The sequence below is a fragment of the Hemitrygon akajei genome, chromosome 4 (genome assembly GCF_048418815.1).
Source record: "Hemitrygon akajei chromosome 4, sHemAka1.3, whole genome shotgun sequence".
Lineage (NCBI taxonomy): Eukaryota > Metazoa > Chordata > Chondrichthyes > Myliobatiformes > Dasyatidae > Hemitrygon > Hemitrygon akajei.
The window spans coordinates 102,087,402-102,106,367 of NC_133127.1; the positions used below are offsets into that span (position 1 = coordinate 102,087,402).

General features: G+C 41.1%; 1 protein-coding gene across 5 annotated transcripts in view; it reads left to right on the forward strand.

The window, feature by feature from the left end:
* The window catches only part of LOC140726568 (protein transport protein Sec24B-like), a 182,927-nt gene that overhangs the window by 83,939 nt on the left and 80,022 nt on the right, over nt 1-18,966 (forward strand). For all 5 annotated transcript variants that reach the window (XM_073043125.1, XM_073043124.1, XM_073043127.1 and 2 more), the window contains 4 exons: nt 7,739-7,848; nt 9,655-9,767; nt 10,150-10,268; nt 18,548-18,603. In XM_073043125.1, coding sequence (XP_072899226.1) covers nt 7,739-7,848; nt 9,655-9,767; nt 10,150-10,268; nt 18,548-18,603 — 398 coding nt within the window. The remainder of the gene's footprint in view (nt 1-7,738; nt 7,849-9,654; nt 9,768-10,149; nt 10,269-18,547; nt 18,604-18,966) is intronic.

Consider the following 18,966-nt stretch of genomic DNA (forward strand, 5'->3'; position numbering starts at 1 on the left):
TCTACATGTCAAACATTAAACTCATTAGATAGGGTCAGTAGGTGAGGGAAATAGTTATTTATGAAAATGAACAAAATTTAATTCAAGAGGGACGGTTAGTAAGTTTGCAGATGACACTAAAATAGGTTGTGTAGTAGACAGTGAAAATGGCTATCTGGATTTACAGAAGTATCTTGTTCAGCTGAGTAAGCAGACTGAGGATTGGTAAATTGAGTTTAATTCGGGTAACTGAGGTGTTTCAGTTTAGGAAGACAATTCAAGGTAGGACATTCACAGTGAATTGTAGAGCCTTGGTGAGAGCTGCACAACAGAAGGATCTAAAAGTACAGGTGCATAGTTCACTGAAGGTGTGTCACAGATAAACAGGGTGGTGAAGAAGGCTTTTGGCATGCTGGTCTTTATCAGTTGGGGTACAGGTGGCCCCCGTTTTTTGAGGCTGCATTTGGAATATTGTGTTCAGCATTGGCAGCTTTGTAAGGATGTCATTTAGCTAGAAGGAATGCAGATGTTGCTCGGACTAGAGGGAGAGGTTGAACTAACTGGTACTTTTTTGTTTGGTATTTGATAGAATGAGGAGTGATCTTAGAGGCATATGATATCCTGAGAGGCAAGATAGAGGGTTGAATGCACAAAATCTTTTTTCCGGGTTAGAGATTTAAGAACCGGAGTGCCTTGGTGTAAGAATGAGAGGAGAAAGGTTTATAATGGGAACCAGCGGGGTAATGCTTTCACCTGGAGGTAGTGCTGCAAAAGGAAATAGTTGAAACGGGTACGTTAATAACTTGTAAAAGATACTTGGACAGGTATGTGGATAGGAGAAGTTTAGAGGGATATGAGACAAATGTGGGAAAATGAGACTGGCTTAGAGGTGCATCTTGCTTTGGCATGGAGCATTAGGATGAAAGGCCTGCTAATGTGCAAGTGTGAAGAATCAAAGATTACCAGGTCCTTGAAGAATTGAACAATTGGTACTCAGTCAAGAAATTTTAACTTGTGAATTGAATTGACTTTATTTCTTACATCTTTCACATACATAAGGAGTAAAAATCTTCATGTTATGTCTCCGTGTAAATGTGCAATCATAGTAATTTATAATAAATAGAACAGTCAATGTAACGTAGAAATACACTCAAATCAGCGTGAGTTAATCAGTCTGATGGCCTGGTGGAAGAAACTGTCCTGGAGCCTGTTGGTCCTGGCTTTCATTTATGCTGCGATACTGTTTCCCGGATGGTAGCAGTTGGAATAGATTGCGGTTGGGGTGACTCAGGCCCCCAGTGACCCTTTGGGCCCTTTTTTCACACCTGTCTTTGTAAACGTCCTGAATCAAGGGAAATTCACAATGTGCTGGGCTGTCCACACCACTCTCTGCAGAACCCTGCAATTAAGGGAGGTACAATTCCTATACCAGGCAGTGATGCAGCCAGTCAGGATGCTCTCAATTGTGTCCCTGTAGAAAGTTCTTAGGATTTGGGGGCCCATACCAAATTTCCTCAACCGTCTGAGGTGAAAGAGGGCCCACACAGCTGGTGTGTACAGACCACGTGAGGTCCTCAGTGATGTGGATGCTAAGGAACTTAAATCTGTTTGCCCTTTCAACTCCAGATCCATTGATGTCAATAGGATTTAGCCTGTCTCCATTCCTCCTGTAATCCACAACCAACTCCTTTGTTTTTGTGACATTGAGGGAGAGGTTGTTTTCTTGACACCATTGTGTCAAGATGACTTCTTCCCTGTAGGCCACCTCATTATTGTTTGAGATAAGGCCAATCAAAGTAGTGTCATTGGAGAATTTAATTAGCAGATTGGAGCTGTGGGTGCTGACACAATCATGGGTATACAGGGAGTAAAGGAGGGGACTTAGTGCCTAACCCTGAGGGGCTCTTGTGTTGAGAGTCAGAGGGGTGGATGTGAGGGAGCCCACTCTTGCCATCTGCTGGTGATCTGACAGGAAGTCCAGGATCCAGCTGCACAAGGCAGGGTCAAGTCCAAAGTTATATTTAAAGAATCTTAAAAAAATTATAGTTTGAAATGTGATGAATGTCCTGAAGGAAAACAGGCAGAAATCATATTTTGGAACTGTGGTAAATATTATTTCAAAATAAGTGGGGAAATTAAGATTTGATAAATAGCTACTTTGTGAAAAATGCCATAATTCATTATAGGAGTGATAATTTTACAGAAAGATGTTTCTGTAAAATTGAGCGACTGAAATCAGGATGGAAGGTTATTTGGATGCTGTTGCATATGTTACACCTGCAGCCCCCTCCTTTTTGAGAATCGCAGGATCGCTATTGATTTGGGTCAGGAGACCCAGGAAATGAGAGAGAGACATTTGGAATGTCTTGACCCCCCCCCCCCCCCCCCCCGGCGATATAAAGCTACGGGAAACGGCCATTGTCTCTTGGAGACAGGATTGTGTATTAAAATACTGTGCTTCGTGGAAGCCCTCAGGCAAAGTGGGCTGGTTGGTAGAGGGATTGCATCATCCCAACCTGATTGACATCTGAGACCCTGTGAGTCAGGATAAAAGAGGGTCTGTGGGAACAGCCCCTCAGATGCACCAGAAGAAACGCTAGCGATCCCGTAATAGCAAAAACTGGTGGGAAGGCCACGTGTGTCCGTTTCCATTTGCCCCGGAATCGGTGGGCCTTTACTATGGGAGAACGGTTTTTAGCTAACAACGGGGAAATCAACTCCCAACGACTCTTGAAGGATTGACATCATAAAAGGAATGGGCAAGTTAAACCTCCGTCTTTCTCTCCAACCAAAAAGGCTGCAGCCTACAGCTTGACTGAACTAAAGTGACTTTTATATTTCCATCGGACAATACATTATCCCCTAGACAACGATAGAGCTATTTCTTATTGATTATTATTATACCCGCGCTTTTAGATTTAGTATGGACGACGTATATTATCTGTGTGTTTGCATTGATATTATTTTTGTGTATTTTTATCAATAAATACTGTTTAAAAATAGTACCATCAGACTTCAACAGACCTCTCTATCTTTGCTGGTAAGTGACCCAGTTACGGGGTACGTAACAATTGGGGTTCTCGTCTTGGGATTTGACACCAAATTGGGAGGCCACTGAATCAGGCTTGTAAGTCCAATCTTGGATCTGGTTACGTGGGTAGCCAGACGAGAAACCAGCAAAGATGGACGTGGGTGAATTTCTAGAAAACCCGACTCTGGAGGCGCTAGAGGCGGCTACCAAATCAGACTTGATAAATTTGGTGAAGGGGTTAAACCTCGCAGAGGTGAGGTTGTCAATGAAAAAGCGGGAGGTGCGAAGGGCAATAACTCAGTATTATATTGGGAAGAATGTGTTTGCAGCTGAGGTATTGGAAAATATCCCTGAAAAGGTACCAGCTAGTGGGACGGCTCAGTTAGAGTTGGAGAAATTAAGGTTGGAACATGCAATTAAGTTAAAGCAGCTGGAAGCAGCTGAGAAGGAGAAAGAAAGAGCTGAGAGAGAGAGAGAGAGAGAGAGAGAAGAAAAAAGAAAGAGCCAAGAGAGAGAGAGAGAAGGAGAGGGAAAGAGCTGAGAAGGAGAAAGAAAGGGCTGAGAGAGAAAGGGAGCATGCGCTCCAGCTAAAGGAGTTAGAGGGGAAACGGGAGCAGGAAAGAGCTGAGAAACAAAGAGAGCACGAAATTCAGTTAAAACAGCTGGAAGCAGCTGAGAAGGAGAAAGAAAGAGAAAGAGAGGGAAAGGGCCGAGGAGGAAAGGGAGGCAGAGAAACAGAGGAAACATGACTTGGAGATGGAGAAGTTAAGGCAAGAGCAACGAGTTCAGGGGTCAGACCGAGAGGAGTGGTTTAATGTTAGTCGGGAGTTGAGGTTAGTACCTCCGTTTGAGGAGACGGATGTTGATAGTTATTTCTTGCTTTTTGAAAAGGTGGCAGTGAATCAGAAGTGGCCCAGAGATCAGTGAGTGGCGTTGTTACAAAGTGTGTTAAAAGGGAAGGCACAGCGGGCATATATGACGTTGTCCATGGAGGAGGAAGAGGAGGAGAGTTATGACAAAGTAAAGGCGGCTATTCTCCTGAGTTATGAGTTAGTACCTGAAGCGTATAGACAAAAGTTCAGAAATTTTAAAAAAGGGTGGAATCAGACGTATACCGAGTTTGCCTATGAGAAGGGTGTGCTCTTGGACTGTTGATGCACAGCAGAGATAGTGGAAGAGGATTATTGGTGTCTCAGGGAGTTAATTCTGATTGAGGAATTTAAAGGTTGTGTTTCGGAGGATATCCGGATGTATTTGAATGAGAAGCCGAATAAGTCCATCTCAGAATTTGCTAGGTTCGCAGATGAATATGCCCTAACCCACAAGACAAAGTTTTCCTCGAATAAAAGTTCCCAGAGAGACCGTGGGAACGATTGAGAAAGCCCGCCGGCTGAGGCAGAGGTCCCGCCGGGAGCTAGTGGTAAGATTGAGGGGGAAAGGCAAGACGGCCAGAGATTTCCGGGCTTGACCTGTTTTAATTGTGGAAAGGGGGGCATATTGCATCTAGGTGCTTTGCTCCAAGGAAAGAGACAGGAAAAGGGAAAGCAGCAGTCCCTATCGGATGTGCCGTGGTAATCAGTAAATCGACAAGAGAGCCCCGGGTAGACAGAGTACGAGAAGGGTCTGAGACTTGTATGTCAAACGGCACTGTGTCTGTGAGGGAGGGAGACACCCCAGTTCCAGTACGGATCTGGAGAGACACGGGGGCTGAATTATCATTGATCAGCAGTAAGGTACTAGATTTTGGTCGCAAGATGGGAATGGTAGCTGTGAAAGGAATAGGCAAAGGGACGGAAATGGTGCCCTTGCATATGGTCATTATGAATTGTGAGCTAGTCTCTGGACCAGTTGAAATGGGGGTGCGATCAGAATTCCCGAGAACTGACGCGGACGTCCTTCTGGGTAATGATTTAACCGGTGGTAAGGTTTGGTCAGCAATGACGCTGACAAGCCAGCCTGTGAGTGTTGAGGCTCTGCCCCTAGATTCCAAGATCTTTCCCGCATGCGCGGTCACTCGCAGCATGTCGAGAAAGGCAACTAAGAAAGAGACCAGTTTAAATCCGGCCAGTATCGATTTGGTCGAGACGTTTTTACTGACCCTGTACCAGGAGGGTTTAGAGGGTGGTACAACGAAGAGAAGTAAAGTGAAAGAGAGTAAGGGAGAGGAGGTAGACCTGCCCTTAGCGAGGAGAAAAGTTCTAGAGGCAGGAGATAAAGATGAGAAACAGATAGAGCTGTTAAAAGGTCCAGAGTTGGACATGGATGATCTGTCTGGTTTGGCAGAACTGTTTGAAGAAGTTAAAAATTCTAAAGGTGTTCCCGATAATGAAATGAGGGCAGTCCTAGATGAAAAGGGTGCCCTTACCTTGAAGAAGTCTGCTGGGTTGGCAGATGAGGTTGTTTCAGCCCGCGGGGTTGAGTTTACTCCAGAAGGGAGTTGCCCAGAGAGTAGCTGGGAGAATCAGGGGAATTTAGGATTTGGACCGGGTACGGGTATTGAAAGCCTGGAAGAGGCAAATATCCCGTTTGAGTGTGTCCAAGATGTGGATGCACGTGGTACTGAACCTAGTAATGGAGCTCAGAAAAAGTCTGAGGTATTTGATTCAGTTGAAAAGGAATGCAGTCCTTGTGGGTCAGATAGACTTGGTTCAGTGAAGAAAGGGTTAACCTTGGTAATAGTGGGAAGTGAGAGTTCCCAGGTGTTTGTGCTCGAAGGTGTGTTAAATGTTAGTGGGGAGATGAATATTATTATTGAAGGAAAAGGGAAATATGTAGTTCCCAAATTGAATGAAGAAAATTTAAAGTCTGAATTGATATTAGAAGCAGCCACCAGGCTACAGGGACAAAGGCTTGGTACCGCGGCATCTGTGGATCCATTACAGATTGAGTTGGACGGTAAAGGGGCCCCACACGCTATTGTTATTCCAGAGTGTGGTGTGAAACCTCAGAATTCGAAATGCTGTTTGAACAAAGAGGGATCGCTGGTATCGAGACCCAATAGCCTTAGGGGTCCTGAAGAGAAAACTAGCAACTTGAGTAAAATTAAGGAATTGGGTGGAAATTCGGGAAATGGGCTAAGTTTGGAACACATTGTTGATAAAATAACTCCTATGGAAGAAACGGGCGAAAGCCTAGTTTGCCAGGGTACCCAAGCTCCCAACGTGGGAACTAACCAGAAAAGAGGTGAGGTTAATGGGGACGCTATTTTTAAATAGCAGAAACCGGTTTTAAGGGATTTCGACAAAGCCTGTGAATAATAAAAGACAACCCCCATGGAAGCCTGCCTGTTAAGTTTGAAAGCAACATAAAGATTAGTATTTGCATGAACTGTTGTAGTATACCCGTAAGCTAAGATCACAACTCTTTAGTTTTGTTGGCTAAAGAAAAATAAGACCTACAAATAGGTGGTTATTCAATTGGAGTCTGATGCTACAAGACTTTAGTAGGGTACAAGATGTTAAGATATTAAAGGAAGTGACAATTGTAATCGGTAACCATCTAGATACTGAATTAAATGTATAACTGTATTACTCTGTAGTGAAAAGAAAAGCTTTTGTATTGTGTTAGATTCTGAAATCCTGTGAGACTCTGTATTACTCTGTTTTTACCGATGGTAAAAACGCGTTGAAGAAAGGGGGTGTTACGCCTGCAGCCCCCTCCTTTTTGAGAATCGCAGGATCGCTATTGATTTGGGTCAGGAGACCCAGGAAATGAGAGAGAGACATTTGGAATGTCTTGACGCCCCCCCCCCCCGGCGATATAAAGCTACGGGAAATGGCCATTGTCTCTTGGAGATGGGATTGTGTATTAAAATACTGTACTTCGTGGAAGCCCTCAGGCAAAGTGGGCTGGTTGGTGGAGGGATTGCATCATCCCAACCTGATTGACATCTGAGACCCTGTGAGTCAGGATAAAAAGAGGGTCTGTGGGAACAGCCCCTCAGATGCACCAGAAGAAACGCTAGCGATCCCGTAATAGCAAAAACCGGTGGGAAGGCCACGTGTGTCCGTTTCCATTTGCCCCGGAATCGGTGGGACTTTACTACGGGAGAACGGTTTTTAGCTAACAACGGGGAAATCAACTCCCAACGACTCTCGAAGGATTGACATCATAAAAGGAATGGGCAAGTTAAACCTCCGTCTTTCTCTCCAACCAAAAAGGCTGCAGCCTACAGCTTGACTGAACTAAAGTGACTTTTATATTTCCATTGGACAATACATTATCCCCTAAACAACGATAGAGCTATTTCTTACTGATTATTATTATACCCGCGCTTTTAGATTTAGTATGGACGACATATATTATCTGTGTGTTTGCATTGATATTATTTTTGTGTATTTTTATCAATAAATACTGTTAAAAATAGTACCATCAGACTGCAACGGACCTCTCTATCTTTGCTGGTAAGTGACCCAGTTACGGGGTACGTAACACATACTATTATATGAAAGGGATGGGGAAAGCAATTTCCACATTTTTTTGCCTTAATCTTTTCAGAGCTTGTTGTGTTAAATTATGCATTTATTACATCCCTGCAGTAGGTCCTTGGTTTTGCTTTAGAATGTGTAATGACTGCTGCTCTTCAGGATTGTTTTGACATGATTTCCAGATTTAATTTTCCCTGTTGCACCTTTTGCTAAGGAGATCATTAGTATGAATTGAAACTACTTGCATAAATTAGAATATTATTCTACTTTTACAAATAAAACTTTTCACATTAAATTGCAGTACCTGAAGAATTTATGTATAACCCTTTGACCCACTCATATGGTGAACCACATAAACGACCAGAGGTTCAAACTGCAACTGTGGAATTTATTGCTTCTTCAGATTATATGGTAAAATGTTGTATTCTGCATAAACATTCTAGATATTTGAGTTATTCCATGTTTGTATATTGGTAAATATTTGTTGCTTGTGTAGAGTACAGTGTTGGAATCTAATTGAAAGATTGCAAATTGACTGGTATGATTGAAAAACAAAATGTATAAAGCTGTATTCTGAAGATGGAAGTTTTTTCTGTTATATAAAGAGTAAAATGGAGGTAAGAGTTGGAGCTCCAGAGTTGAACTGGAAAATGATGTTGGTGAGGTAGTAATGGGGGACAAAGAAATCGCCGATGACCTCAGTGGGTACTTTGCATCAGTCTTCACTATGGAAGAAACTAGCAGTGTGCCAGAGGTCTGCAAGTGTCAGGAGCAGGAGTGAGTGCCAAAGGAAAAAGTACCAGGCAAACTGAAAGGCCTTAAGGTGGATAAGTCACCTAGACCAGATGGACTAGATCCCAGAGTCCTGAGAGAGTTTGCAGACGAGATAACGGATGCATTGGTCATGATCTTTCAAAAATTACTCGATTCTGGGATGGTCCTGGAAAATTGCAAATGTCACTCCATTCTTTAAAAAGGGAATGAGGCAAAGGAAAGGAAATTATAGACCACTTAGCCTAATCTCAATGGTGGTGAAAGTGTTGGAGTCCATTATTAAGGATGAGGTTTTGGGGTACTTGAAGACTAATGATAAAGTAAGTTCAAAATCAGTGTGGTTTCTGTAAAGGGAAATCTTGCCTGACAAATCTGTTAGAATTCTTCGAGGAATTAACAAGCAGGGTGGGCAAAGAAGAGGTAGTGGATGTTATTTACTTGGATTTTCATAAGGCATTAGATAAGAGCCTTTTAGATAAGAGTTGGCTGCCAGTGACTTGTGTGTTCCTCAGGGGTCGGTATTGTGACTGCTACTTTTCACATTCTCAGTATTTAGATAATGGAATTGATGGCTTTGTGGCGAAGTTTGCAGATGATGCAAAGATGGGTGGAGGGATAGTTAGTGCTAAGGAGTTAATACAATTGCAGAAGGACTTATCTAAATGGGGAGAAAATTCAAATTTCAGAGGTGCAAAGGGACTTGGGAGTCCTCGTGCAAGACTCCCAGAAGGTTAATTTGCAGGTTGAGTCTGTGATAAAGAAGGCAAATAATTATTGGCATTCACTTTTAGTGGAATAGAGTATAAACACAAGAAGATAATGCTGAGGCTTTAATAAACACTAGTCAGCTTGTATTGTCAACAGTTTTGGGCCCCATATCTCAGAAAGAATGTGTTGTCGCTGGAGAGTCCAGAGGAAGTTTGTGAGGATGATAATGGGAATGAAGGGGTTAACATATGAGGAGTGTTTTGCAGCTTTAGGCCTGTACTCACTGGAATTTCGAAGCATATGTGGGGATTTCATTGAAGCCTACTGAATGTTGAAAGGACTAGATAAGGTCAATGTGCAATGGATGTTTCCTCTGGTGGGGGTGTCCAGAACTAGAGGGCACAGCTTCATAATTGAGACCCTTTAGAACAGAGGTAAGGAGGATTTTTTTTTTAGCCGGAAAGTAGTGAATCTGCGGAATACTCTGCCACAGACAGCTGTGATAGCCAAGACCGTGGGTATATTTAAAGTGAAAATTAAGTTTCTTGATTGGTCAGGGCATCAAAGATTATTGCGAGAAGGCAGGTGTATGGGGTTCAGTGGGATTCTGGATAAACCATGATGGATTGACTGAGTAGATCCAATGGGTGTCATGGCCTAATTCTGCTCCTCTATGTTATGGTCCTATAACTGTTTTCAACACCCCTTTAAATAGCCAAAATATTTCCTTTGCAGCTGCGACCTCCTCAACCTGCTGTCTATCTCTTTGTCTTTGATGTTTCCCATAATGCTGTGGAATCAGGATATCTGAACATTTGTTGTCAGTCATTGTTAGAAAACTTTGACAAGTAAGTGTCCATTAAAAAAAAATTGCCTGCATTTAAGAGTATATTATTTAAGGCTTTGGATATTTAATATTTTTTCTAGAGAATTTGAAATCATTATGAGATATTAAATTATGTGATGTCAATGTGTGTTTTTTAATTATGTTTGAAGTGCTTTAACTATAATATAGATATAATCACAATCTAAAGCTTCATGGAATATATTATAGTCTGATTTAAAATGATCTTAAGACTTCTTAATTGCATGCCCCAATGGAGATTTCATACTATAATTCAATATTTTTTATTTTACTTGTTTGTTATTTACTATCATTACAGAAATTTATACTTTTTAGATCATCACTAACTTTGTGTGTGTATATAAATATTCATAAATATATCTTAGGTTACCTGGAGACTCAAGAACCAGAATAGGATTTATTACATTTGACAGCACTGTTCACTTCTTCAACTTGCAGGAAGGGTTGGCACAGCCTCAAATGTTGATTGTGTCCGAAATTGAAGGTACAATGTGAAAATACCTTACATTTTAACTTTTGTGGTTTTTTTTGTTATTTGGTAGTTAGATGTTTATAAGAATAGGATGTTAAAATCATTTTTATTGATTTAATTATAGGATTTTAATTTAAAGCATTTTTCCTACATAAATACAAGTTTTAGTTTCATTTTGTAGAATAATATCAACTATTTTGGAGAAGTTAACAAAGAAAATTCTACCAAAACTAAAATCTCTTCTTTATTATGAGTACCAACTGCATTTCCTCAAACAGCAATTTTTTGCCAGCATGGTAAATTAGTCAAAGTAATCTGTCCAACCTTAGTACATTGTACATCTTTGAGAATGATGTGTCTGACCCCCTGAAAACACAACAGTACTCTTGCTTTCCCTGGTTAAAAAAGGAATGGAGTTTATGAAATATTCAAGAAATACAAGGGATAATAACTTTTAACATTTTATTGGTGAAAGTTAATTGTTGTGGTCCAGTCACCATTGCTGTAAGTGACTAAACAGTTGCAAAAGTCTTGGAAGCTGTGACGCTGATCTGTACAGTCTCTATAGAAATGTAATACTGATCCGGTGTCTCACTTTCTATTCTTTCTCATCATTGTCAACTGGGAAACTGAAGGAAATCTGTGTAAATCTGAGAGTCTTAGCTTTCTCAGTACTTTTTCAAATTTGCTATGCCTGGGGAATGCTTGTGTATGTCGGTTTGTAGTAAATGAAGATAAACCTGTAGTGTTCTAACTACAACAGTAATAGATACAATTATTAATTCAACAGAACATTTATATTTTTAAAATGCCTTTATCCACTTAACCTGTCACTTCAAGGGTTACTGATACTGTATATTTAGAAACATAGAAAACCTACAGCACAATACAGGCCCTTCAGCCCACAAAGTTGTGCCAAACATGTCCCTACCTTTGAAATTACTAGGCTTATCCATAGCCCTCTATTTTTCTAAGCTCCATGTACCTGTCCAAAAGTCTCTTTAAAAAAAACCCTATCGTATCCGCCTCCACCACCGTTGCCAGCAGCCCATTCCATGCACTCAGCACTCTCTGCGTTTTTAAAAAAAAACAACTTACTCCTGACATCTCCTCTGTACCTACTCCCAGCACCTTAAAACCCATGTCCTCTTGTGGCATCCATTTCAGCCCTGGGAAAAAGCCTCTGACTATCCACACAATGCCTCTCATCATCTTATACACCTCTGTCAGGTCACCTCTCATCCTCTGTCGCTCCAAAGAGAAAAGGCAGAGTTCACTCAACCTGTTTTCATAAGGCATGTTCCCCAATCCAGGCAACATCCTTGTAAATCTCCCCTGCACCCTTTCTATGGCTTCCACATTCTTCCTGTAGTGAGGTGACCAGAACTGTGCACATACTTCAAGTGGGGTCTGACCAGGGTCCTACATAGCTACAACATTACCTCTCGGCTCCTAAATTCAATTCCACAATCAATGAATGCCAATACACCATACGCCTTCTTAACCACAAAGTCAACCTGCGCAGCTGCTTTGAGTGTCCTATGGACTTGGACCCCATGATCCCTCTGATCTTCCACACTGCCAAGAGTCTTACCATTAGTACTATATTCTGCCATCATATTCTCTTCTCTTTTGTCTTTTTAATGTACTATTGTTAAATGAGAACTAGGAACAGTTCCCTCTAAGTATTTATCACTTGCCTTAAATAAGAGTTTTCATCAAAATTCTTGTGGCTCTCATGCCGTTCTTTTTGAAACCACACCTATACTTTCCACCACAAACACCACCTCCCTACATCACTTTTTTCTCTGGTAATTTAAGAACATGAGGCACAGCTTCAGAATGAAGGGATATACCTTTAAAACTGAGATGAGGAATTTCTTCAGACAGATGGTGATGAATTGATAGAATTTACTGCCACAGAGGGCTGTGGAAGCCAGTTTATTGGATGTATTCAAGGTTGAAATTGATAGGTGGTTGATTAATGAGGGGGTTAAGGATTATGGTGAAAAGGCAGGGCAGTGGGGTTGAAAATTGAGTAATGGGGAGAAGACGGTGCAGTTGGTATTTAAGTAGATCCTTGGTATATAAGTAGATCCATTGTGTAGTTTAGAAAGGGGTGGGAGTTTAACTTCTGGTAACACGAGAAAACTGAAAAGAGTGATGAAGGTGTTATATTTGAATGCATGCAGTATATGGAGTAGATAAATCTTGTAGCACAGTTAGAGACTGGCAGATATGACATTGTGGGCATCACTTGAGACGTGGCTGAAAGGTTATTGTTGGGAGCTTAACATCTAAGGATACACCTTGTATCAAAAAGACAGATGGGTCGGTAGAGGGGGTGGGATGGCACTGTTGATAAAAATGAAATCAAATTCTTCGAAGGAGGTGACAAAGGATCAGAAGTAGAATCCTTGAGGGTAGAGTCAAGAAACTGCAAGAGTAAGAAGATAGTGATGGCAGTTATGTACAGGCCTCTGAACAGTAACCAGGATGTGGGATACAGATTACAATGGAAGACAGAAGAGGCAATAATACAATAGTCGTTGGGGATTTCAGTATGCAAGTAGTTTTGGAAAATCAAGTTGGTGCTAGATCCCTAGAGAAGGAATTTGTAGAATGCCTGTGAGCTGGCTCTTAATGTAGATTGTGGTTGTGCTCATCAGGAAAAAGGCAATTTTGGATTGAGTGTTGTGTAATGAACTAGATTTGATTAGTGAGTTTCAGGTAAAGGAACCCTTAAGAGGCAGTGAACATAATATGAAAGAACTCACTTAGCAGTTTAAGAGGGAGAAGCTAAAATCAGATGTGTCAGTATTACAGTAGGGTAATGAGAATTCTAGAAGTATGAGAGAAGAACTGGCCAAAGTTGATTAGTAGGGGACACCAGCAGGGATAATGGCAGAGCAGCAATGGCTGGAGTTTCGGGGAACAATTTGGAAGGTGAATGATAAATACATCCCAAAGAGAAATCTTCTAATGGGAGGATGAGGCAACCATGGCTAACAAGGGAAATCAAAAACAGCATAAAAGTAAAAGAGAAGGAATATAATGTAGCCATATTAGAGACCACCCAACAGAGAAGGATTATGAGGAGCAAATGTGTTGAAAGACGCAGTCTATTGCAAGAAAAACAAGATAGTAACACACAAAGTGCTAGAGAACTTCGATTTCTCAAACTTCCGGTAATTACCCCCCTCCCCCAGCTCACCATTCCCCATTCCCATTTCCCCCTCTCATCTTCCTTTCACTTTCTCTGGTGCTTGTCTCTTCCCCCGCCTTTCTTCCACAGCTTTCTGCCCTCTGCTATCAGTTTCCCCCTTCTCCAGCCCTTTACCACTTTCACCAATCAACATCCCAGCTCTTTACTTCACCCCTCCCCCTCCCCCTACCATTTTCACCTATCACCTACTACTTTGAACTTCTTCCTCCCCTCCACCCTCCTTTTTACTCGACTTCCCATATTTTTTCTCGAGTTTTGATGATGGATCTCAGGCCAAAATATCGACTGTTCACTGTTTTCCATAGATGCTGCCTGGCCTATTGAGTCCCTCCAGCACTTTGTGTGTGTTGTTTGGATTTCCAGCATCTGCAGTTTTTCTCTTGGTTGTGATAGTAGGTGATTTTAACTTACCACATATTGACTGGGATTCCCATACTGTAAAATGGCTAGATGGGATAGGGTTGTCAAATGTGTTTAGGAAAGTTTCCTTAATTAATACATAGAGGCCCCAAATAGAGAGTGCAATTTTATATCTCCTATTAGTGAATGAGGCAGAGCAGGTGACAGAAGTTTGTGTAAGGGAACGCTTTGTATCTAGTGGTCATAATACCATAAGTTTCAGGATAATTATGGAGAAGGATAGGTTTGGTTCTGAGGCTGAGATTCTAAATTGGAGAAAAGCCAATTGTGATGGTATCAGAAAAGGTCGGGCAAGTGTTAATTGGGACATGTTGTTCTCTGGCAAAGGTGTACTTGGCAAGTGTGAGGCCTTCAAAAGTGAAATTTTGAGAGTACAGAGTATGTATGCTGCTGTCAGAATAAAAGGTAAGGACATCATGTTTAGGGAACCTTAGTTTTCAAGAGATATTGAGGCTCTGGTTAAGAACAAGGAGGAGATGAATAACGTATAGGGCAGGAAGGAACAAATGAGATACTTGAGTATAAGAAAGGCAAGAAAATACTTAAGAAGGGAATCAGGAGGGCTAAAGGGCATGAGGCTAATCTAGCAAGGTTTCTACAGATATAGTAAGAGTAAAAGGATAGCAAAGGACAAAATTGGTCCTCTGGAAGAACAGTGATCATCGAATCATGGAGCCAAAAGAGATAGGGGAGATCTTAAACAGATTTGTTTGCATCTGTACTTTCTCGGGAGACGGACACAGAGCCTGTAGGAGTGAGGCAAAGCAGCAATGGGGTCGTGGACTATATTCAGGTTACTGAGGAGGAGGTGTTTGCTGTCTTGAGGGAAATTAAGAAGGATAAATCCCCATGTCCTGAAAAGGTGTTTCTTTAGAGGGTCCTTGGCTGAGATATTTAAAAAGTCCTTCGTCATGGGTAAGGTGCCAGAGGATTGGAGGATAGCTAATTTTGTTCAGTCGTTTAAGAATGACTCTAAGAATAAGCTGGAAAATTATTGGCTGGTGAGCCTGTTATCAGTAGTGGGTAAGATGTTGGAAGGTATTCTGAAGTATGGAACATATCAAGTAATTGGGTAGGCAGGGATATAGCCTATTAATTAGGGATACTTAACATGGCTTTGCATTTAGGTCATGTCTAACCAATTGTTTTGAGTTTTTTGAGGGAGTTACCAGGAAATTTGATGAAGGCAAGGCAGTGGATGTTGTCTCCGTGGACTTTAGCAAGTCTGTTGACAGTCTCGCATGAGAGATTGGTCGAGAAGGTTTAGCCACTTGACATTCAAGATGAGGTAGTAAATTGGATTAGACATTGGCTTCGTGGGAGAAGCCAGAGGGTGGTAGTAGATGGTTACCTCTCTGACTGAAGGCTTGTGACTAGTGGTGTGGCTCAGGGCTGGGTCCATTGTTGTTTGTCATCTATATCAATGATCTTGATGATGATGTCATAAATCTCCTCAGCAAATTTGTGGATGCCACCAATATTAGGGGCATATTGGATAGCAAGAAAGGCTATTAAAGCTTGCAGTGGGATCTGGACCAGGTGGAAAAGTGGGCTGAAAATGGCAGATGGAATTTAATTCAGACAAGTGTAAGATGCTGCACATTTGGAAAGCAAATCATTTTTAAAAATTGGATAGGTATATGGACAGGAAAGGAATGGAGGGTTATGGGCTGAGTGCAGGTAGGTGGGACTAGGTGAGAGTAAGTGTTCGGCATGGACTAGAAGGGCAGAGATGGCCTGTTGCCGTGCTGTAATTGTTATATGGTTAAACCAAGGTAGGACTTACACAGTGAGTGATAGAGCACTGAGGAGTGCAAGAGAACAGAGAGATCTGGGAATATGGACCCATAATTCCTTGAAAGTGGCATCACAGCTGGATAGGGTCATAAAGAAAGCTTTTGGCACATTTGCCTTCATAAATCAGTTTTGAGTACAGGAGTTGGGCTGTTATGCTGAAGTTATACAAGGCTTAATTTGGAGTATTGTGTGCAGTTTTGGTCAACCACCTGCAGGAAAAATGTAAATAAGGCTGAAAGAATATAAAGAAAACTTACAAAGCTCTTGCCAGGACTTGATGACCTGAGTTAAAGGGGAAGGTTGTTGAGGTTAGGCATTTTTTTCCCTAGAGAATAGGAGAATGAGGGGAGATTTGATACAGGTATATAAAATTATGAGGGATACAGGTTGCGCAAACGCAAACAGACCTTTTCCACTGAGGTTGGGTGAGATGAGAATGAGAGGTTATTGGTTAAAGGTGAAAGGTGAAATGTTTAAGAGGAATACAAGGGGGATCACCTTCACTCAGAGGGTGGTGAGAGTGTGGAATGAGTTGCCAGCGTAAGTGGTGGATACAGTTTTGATTTCAACATTTATGAGAGATTTGGATGGGAAGGGTTTGGAGGGCTTTGGTCTGGGTGCAGGTCGATGGGACAAGACAGTTTAATAGTTTGGCATGGTCTAGATGGGCCAACTGGCCAGTTTTTGGCCATAGTGTTCTATGACTCAAAAGTGAGTGAGAAGTTAGATAGGGAAGCTTTTAAAAACCAATAGAATGCAACTAAAAAAGCAATAAGGAGAATAGAGATAAAATGTGAATGTAAGCTAGCCAATAATACAAAAGAGGAAACCAAAAGGATTTTCAGATAGATAATGAGTAAAGGAGAAGCATGAGTGGATATCAGACCACTGGAAAATGATACTTGAGACAGAGAATGGACGGATGAACGTAGTTAAAATTTTGTATCAGTGTTCAGTGCAATACACTAGTAGTATGCCAGAAATTCAAGAGTGTTGGGGCAGCGGTGAGTGTAGTTGCTAATACTAAGGAGATGGTGTTTGAGAATCTGAAAGGACTGAAGGTAGACAAGTCACCTGGGCCAGATGGACTACATCCCAGGGTTCTGAAGGAGATAGGTGAAGTGATTGTAGAGGTTTTAGTAATGATCTTTCAAGAATCACTAGATTCTGGAATGGTTCTGAAGGACTAAAAAATTGCAAATGCCTCTCCACTCTTTAAGAAGGCAAAGGCAATAAACAAGAAATTATCAGCCAGTTGGCCTGATTTCAGTGTTTGGGAAGGTGTTGATGTCCACTTTTTAAGGATGAGGTTTCAGGATACCTGCAGCGACATGATAAAATAGGCCAAAATCAGCGTGTTTCCTTAGGGGGAAATCTTGCCTGACAAATCTGCTGAAATTCTTTGAGGAAATAAGAAGCAGGATAGACAAATGAGAGTCAATGGATATTGTTTACTAGAAGGGCCTTGACAAGGTACCGTGCATGAGGCTGCCGAATAAGGTAAGGGTCCGTGGTATTACAGGAAAGCTATTGGCATGGATAGAAGATAGTTGGTTGGCAGAGGCAAAGGTTGGGAATAAAGGGATCCTTTTTTGGTTGGCTGCCATTGACCAGTGGTCTTCTACAGCAGTTGGTTGTGGGACCACTTCTTTTCATGTTATGTGATAATGGATAGGATGACGGAATTGATTGCTTCAGAGACTATACAAAGATTGGAGGGGAGGCAGGTATTGTGAAGAAGCAAGGAGTCTGCAGAAGGACCTAGACTGATTAACAGAATGGGGAAAGAAGTGGTTGATGGAATATAGTGCAAGGAAGTGTATGGTCATGCATTTCAGTAGAAAAAATAAAAGTGTAGACTATTTTCTAAATGGCAAGAAAATTCAGAAAACATGTACAAAGGGACTTGCAGAGGTTAAATTGCCGGTTGGATGGTCTTCAGGAAGACAAATGTAATGTTAGCATTCATTTTGAGAAGACTAGAATATAAAGGCAAGGCTGTCATGCTGAGTCTTTATAAGTGTATTGAGAATGATCTGGGGAATATCATGATTAATGTATGAGGACCTCTGGGCATATATTTGTTGAAGTTTAGAATAATGAGAGGGCATCTCATTGAAACCGATTAAATATTGAAAGCCCATTTAGAGTAGATATGGAGAGGATATTCCATATAGTGTCAGGAAAGAACTAGGTTCTTTTAGAACAGAGATGAGGATTTTTTTTGCCATGATGTGGTGGATTTATGGAATTCATTGCCACTGACAGCTGTGAAGGTCAAGTCAAGTGGAGGTTGATGTTTTTAATTGGTCAGGGTGTCAAAGGTTAGGGGAAGAAGACGGGAGAATGGGGGTGAGATGGATGGTAAATCAGCCATGATGGAATTGCGCAACACACTCGATGTGCCAAATGTTCTCATTCTGCTTCTGTTTTAAGATCTTAATTCAAAAAGATAGTCTGAATGACATCATTCTGCCCCTTTCCAAGGATTTAATCCAACTTGGACCTTGAATGAAACTTCCTGTTTGCATTTCAGACTGTAGAGTTCCACCATCATAACATTGTCTACTCATCCGTCTGCTGTAACATTCATGTGTTTCTTCAAATTACCAGATAACTATTCATTTGTAATCTGATCAGTTTACATCCATTACTCAATTCTCTGCTAACAGAGGTGTATTTCAATCTTTCATTATTTTGAACATAATCTGAAATTCACATGACAAACTTAGACATGGATTGTAACTCAAGAAGAAACATGTCTATAGCATTTGTTTTCTGGAAGATTTTACCTGAATATTAATTACAACCTAAATTCTGTAATTTTTATATACATATTTTCACACAGATATCTTCATACCTACTCCTGATAGCTTGTTGGTAAATCTTCATGAAAACGGAGCGGTAGGTAATCATTCCATTTCAAATTTTATCTTGAATTTCAGTTCCTGTAATCTCACAGTGTTAATAATTTAAAACTTTTATAAAATACTGCTTAAGGGGATTGTAAGGGGAATTTATAATTGAAACAAAAACTGCAAATGCTTGAAACCTGAAACAGCCAGAAATGTTCTCGGCATTATATGGAAATTCTGATGAAGGGTTCTTGACCTAATATCTTTGTCCTCACCTCCTGCCTCCTCCCAATTACCTTAGATAGTACATATGCCATGTTATCCCTACAGAGATAAATGAGAAAGCTGGGGTTTTGGGGTTTTTCTAGTCTGCCTAAAAGCTCATGGTGAAGTTTGATAAATGTTTTGTATT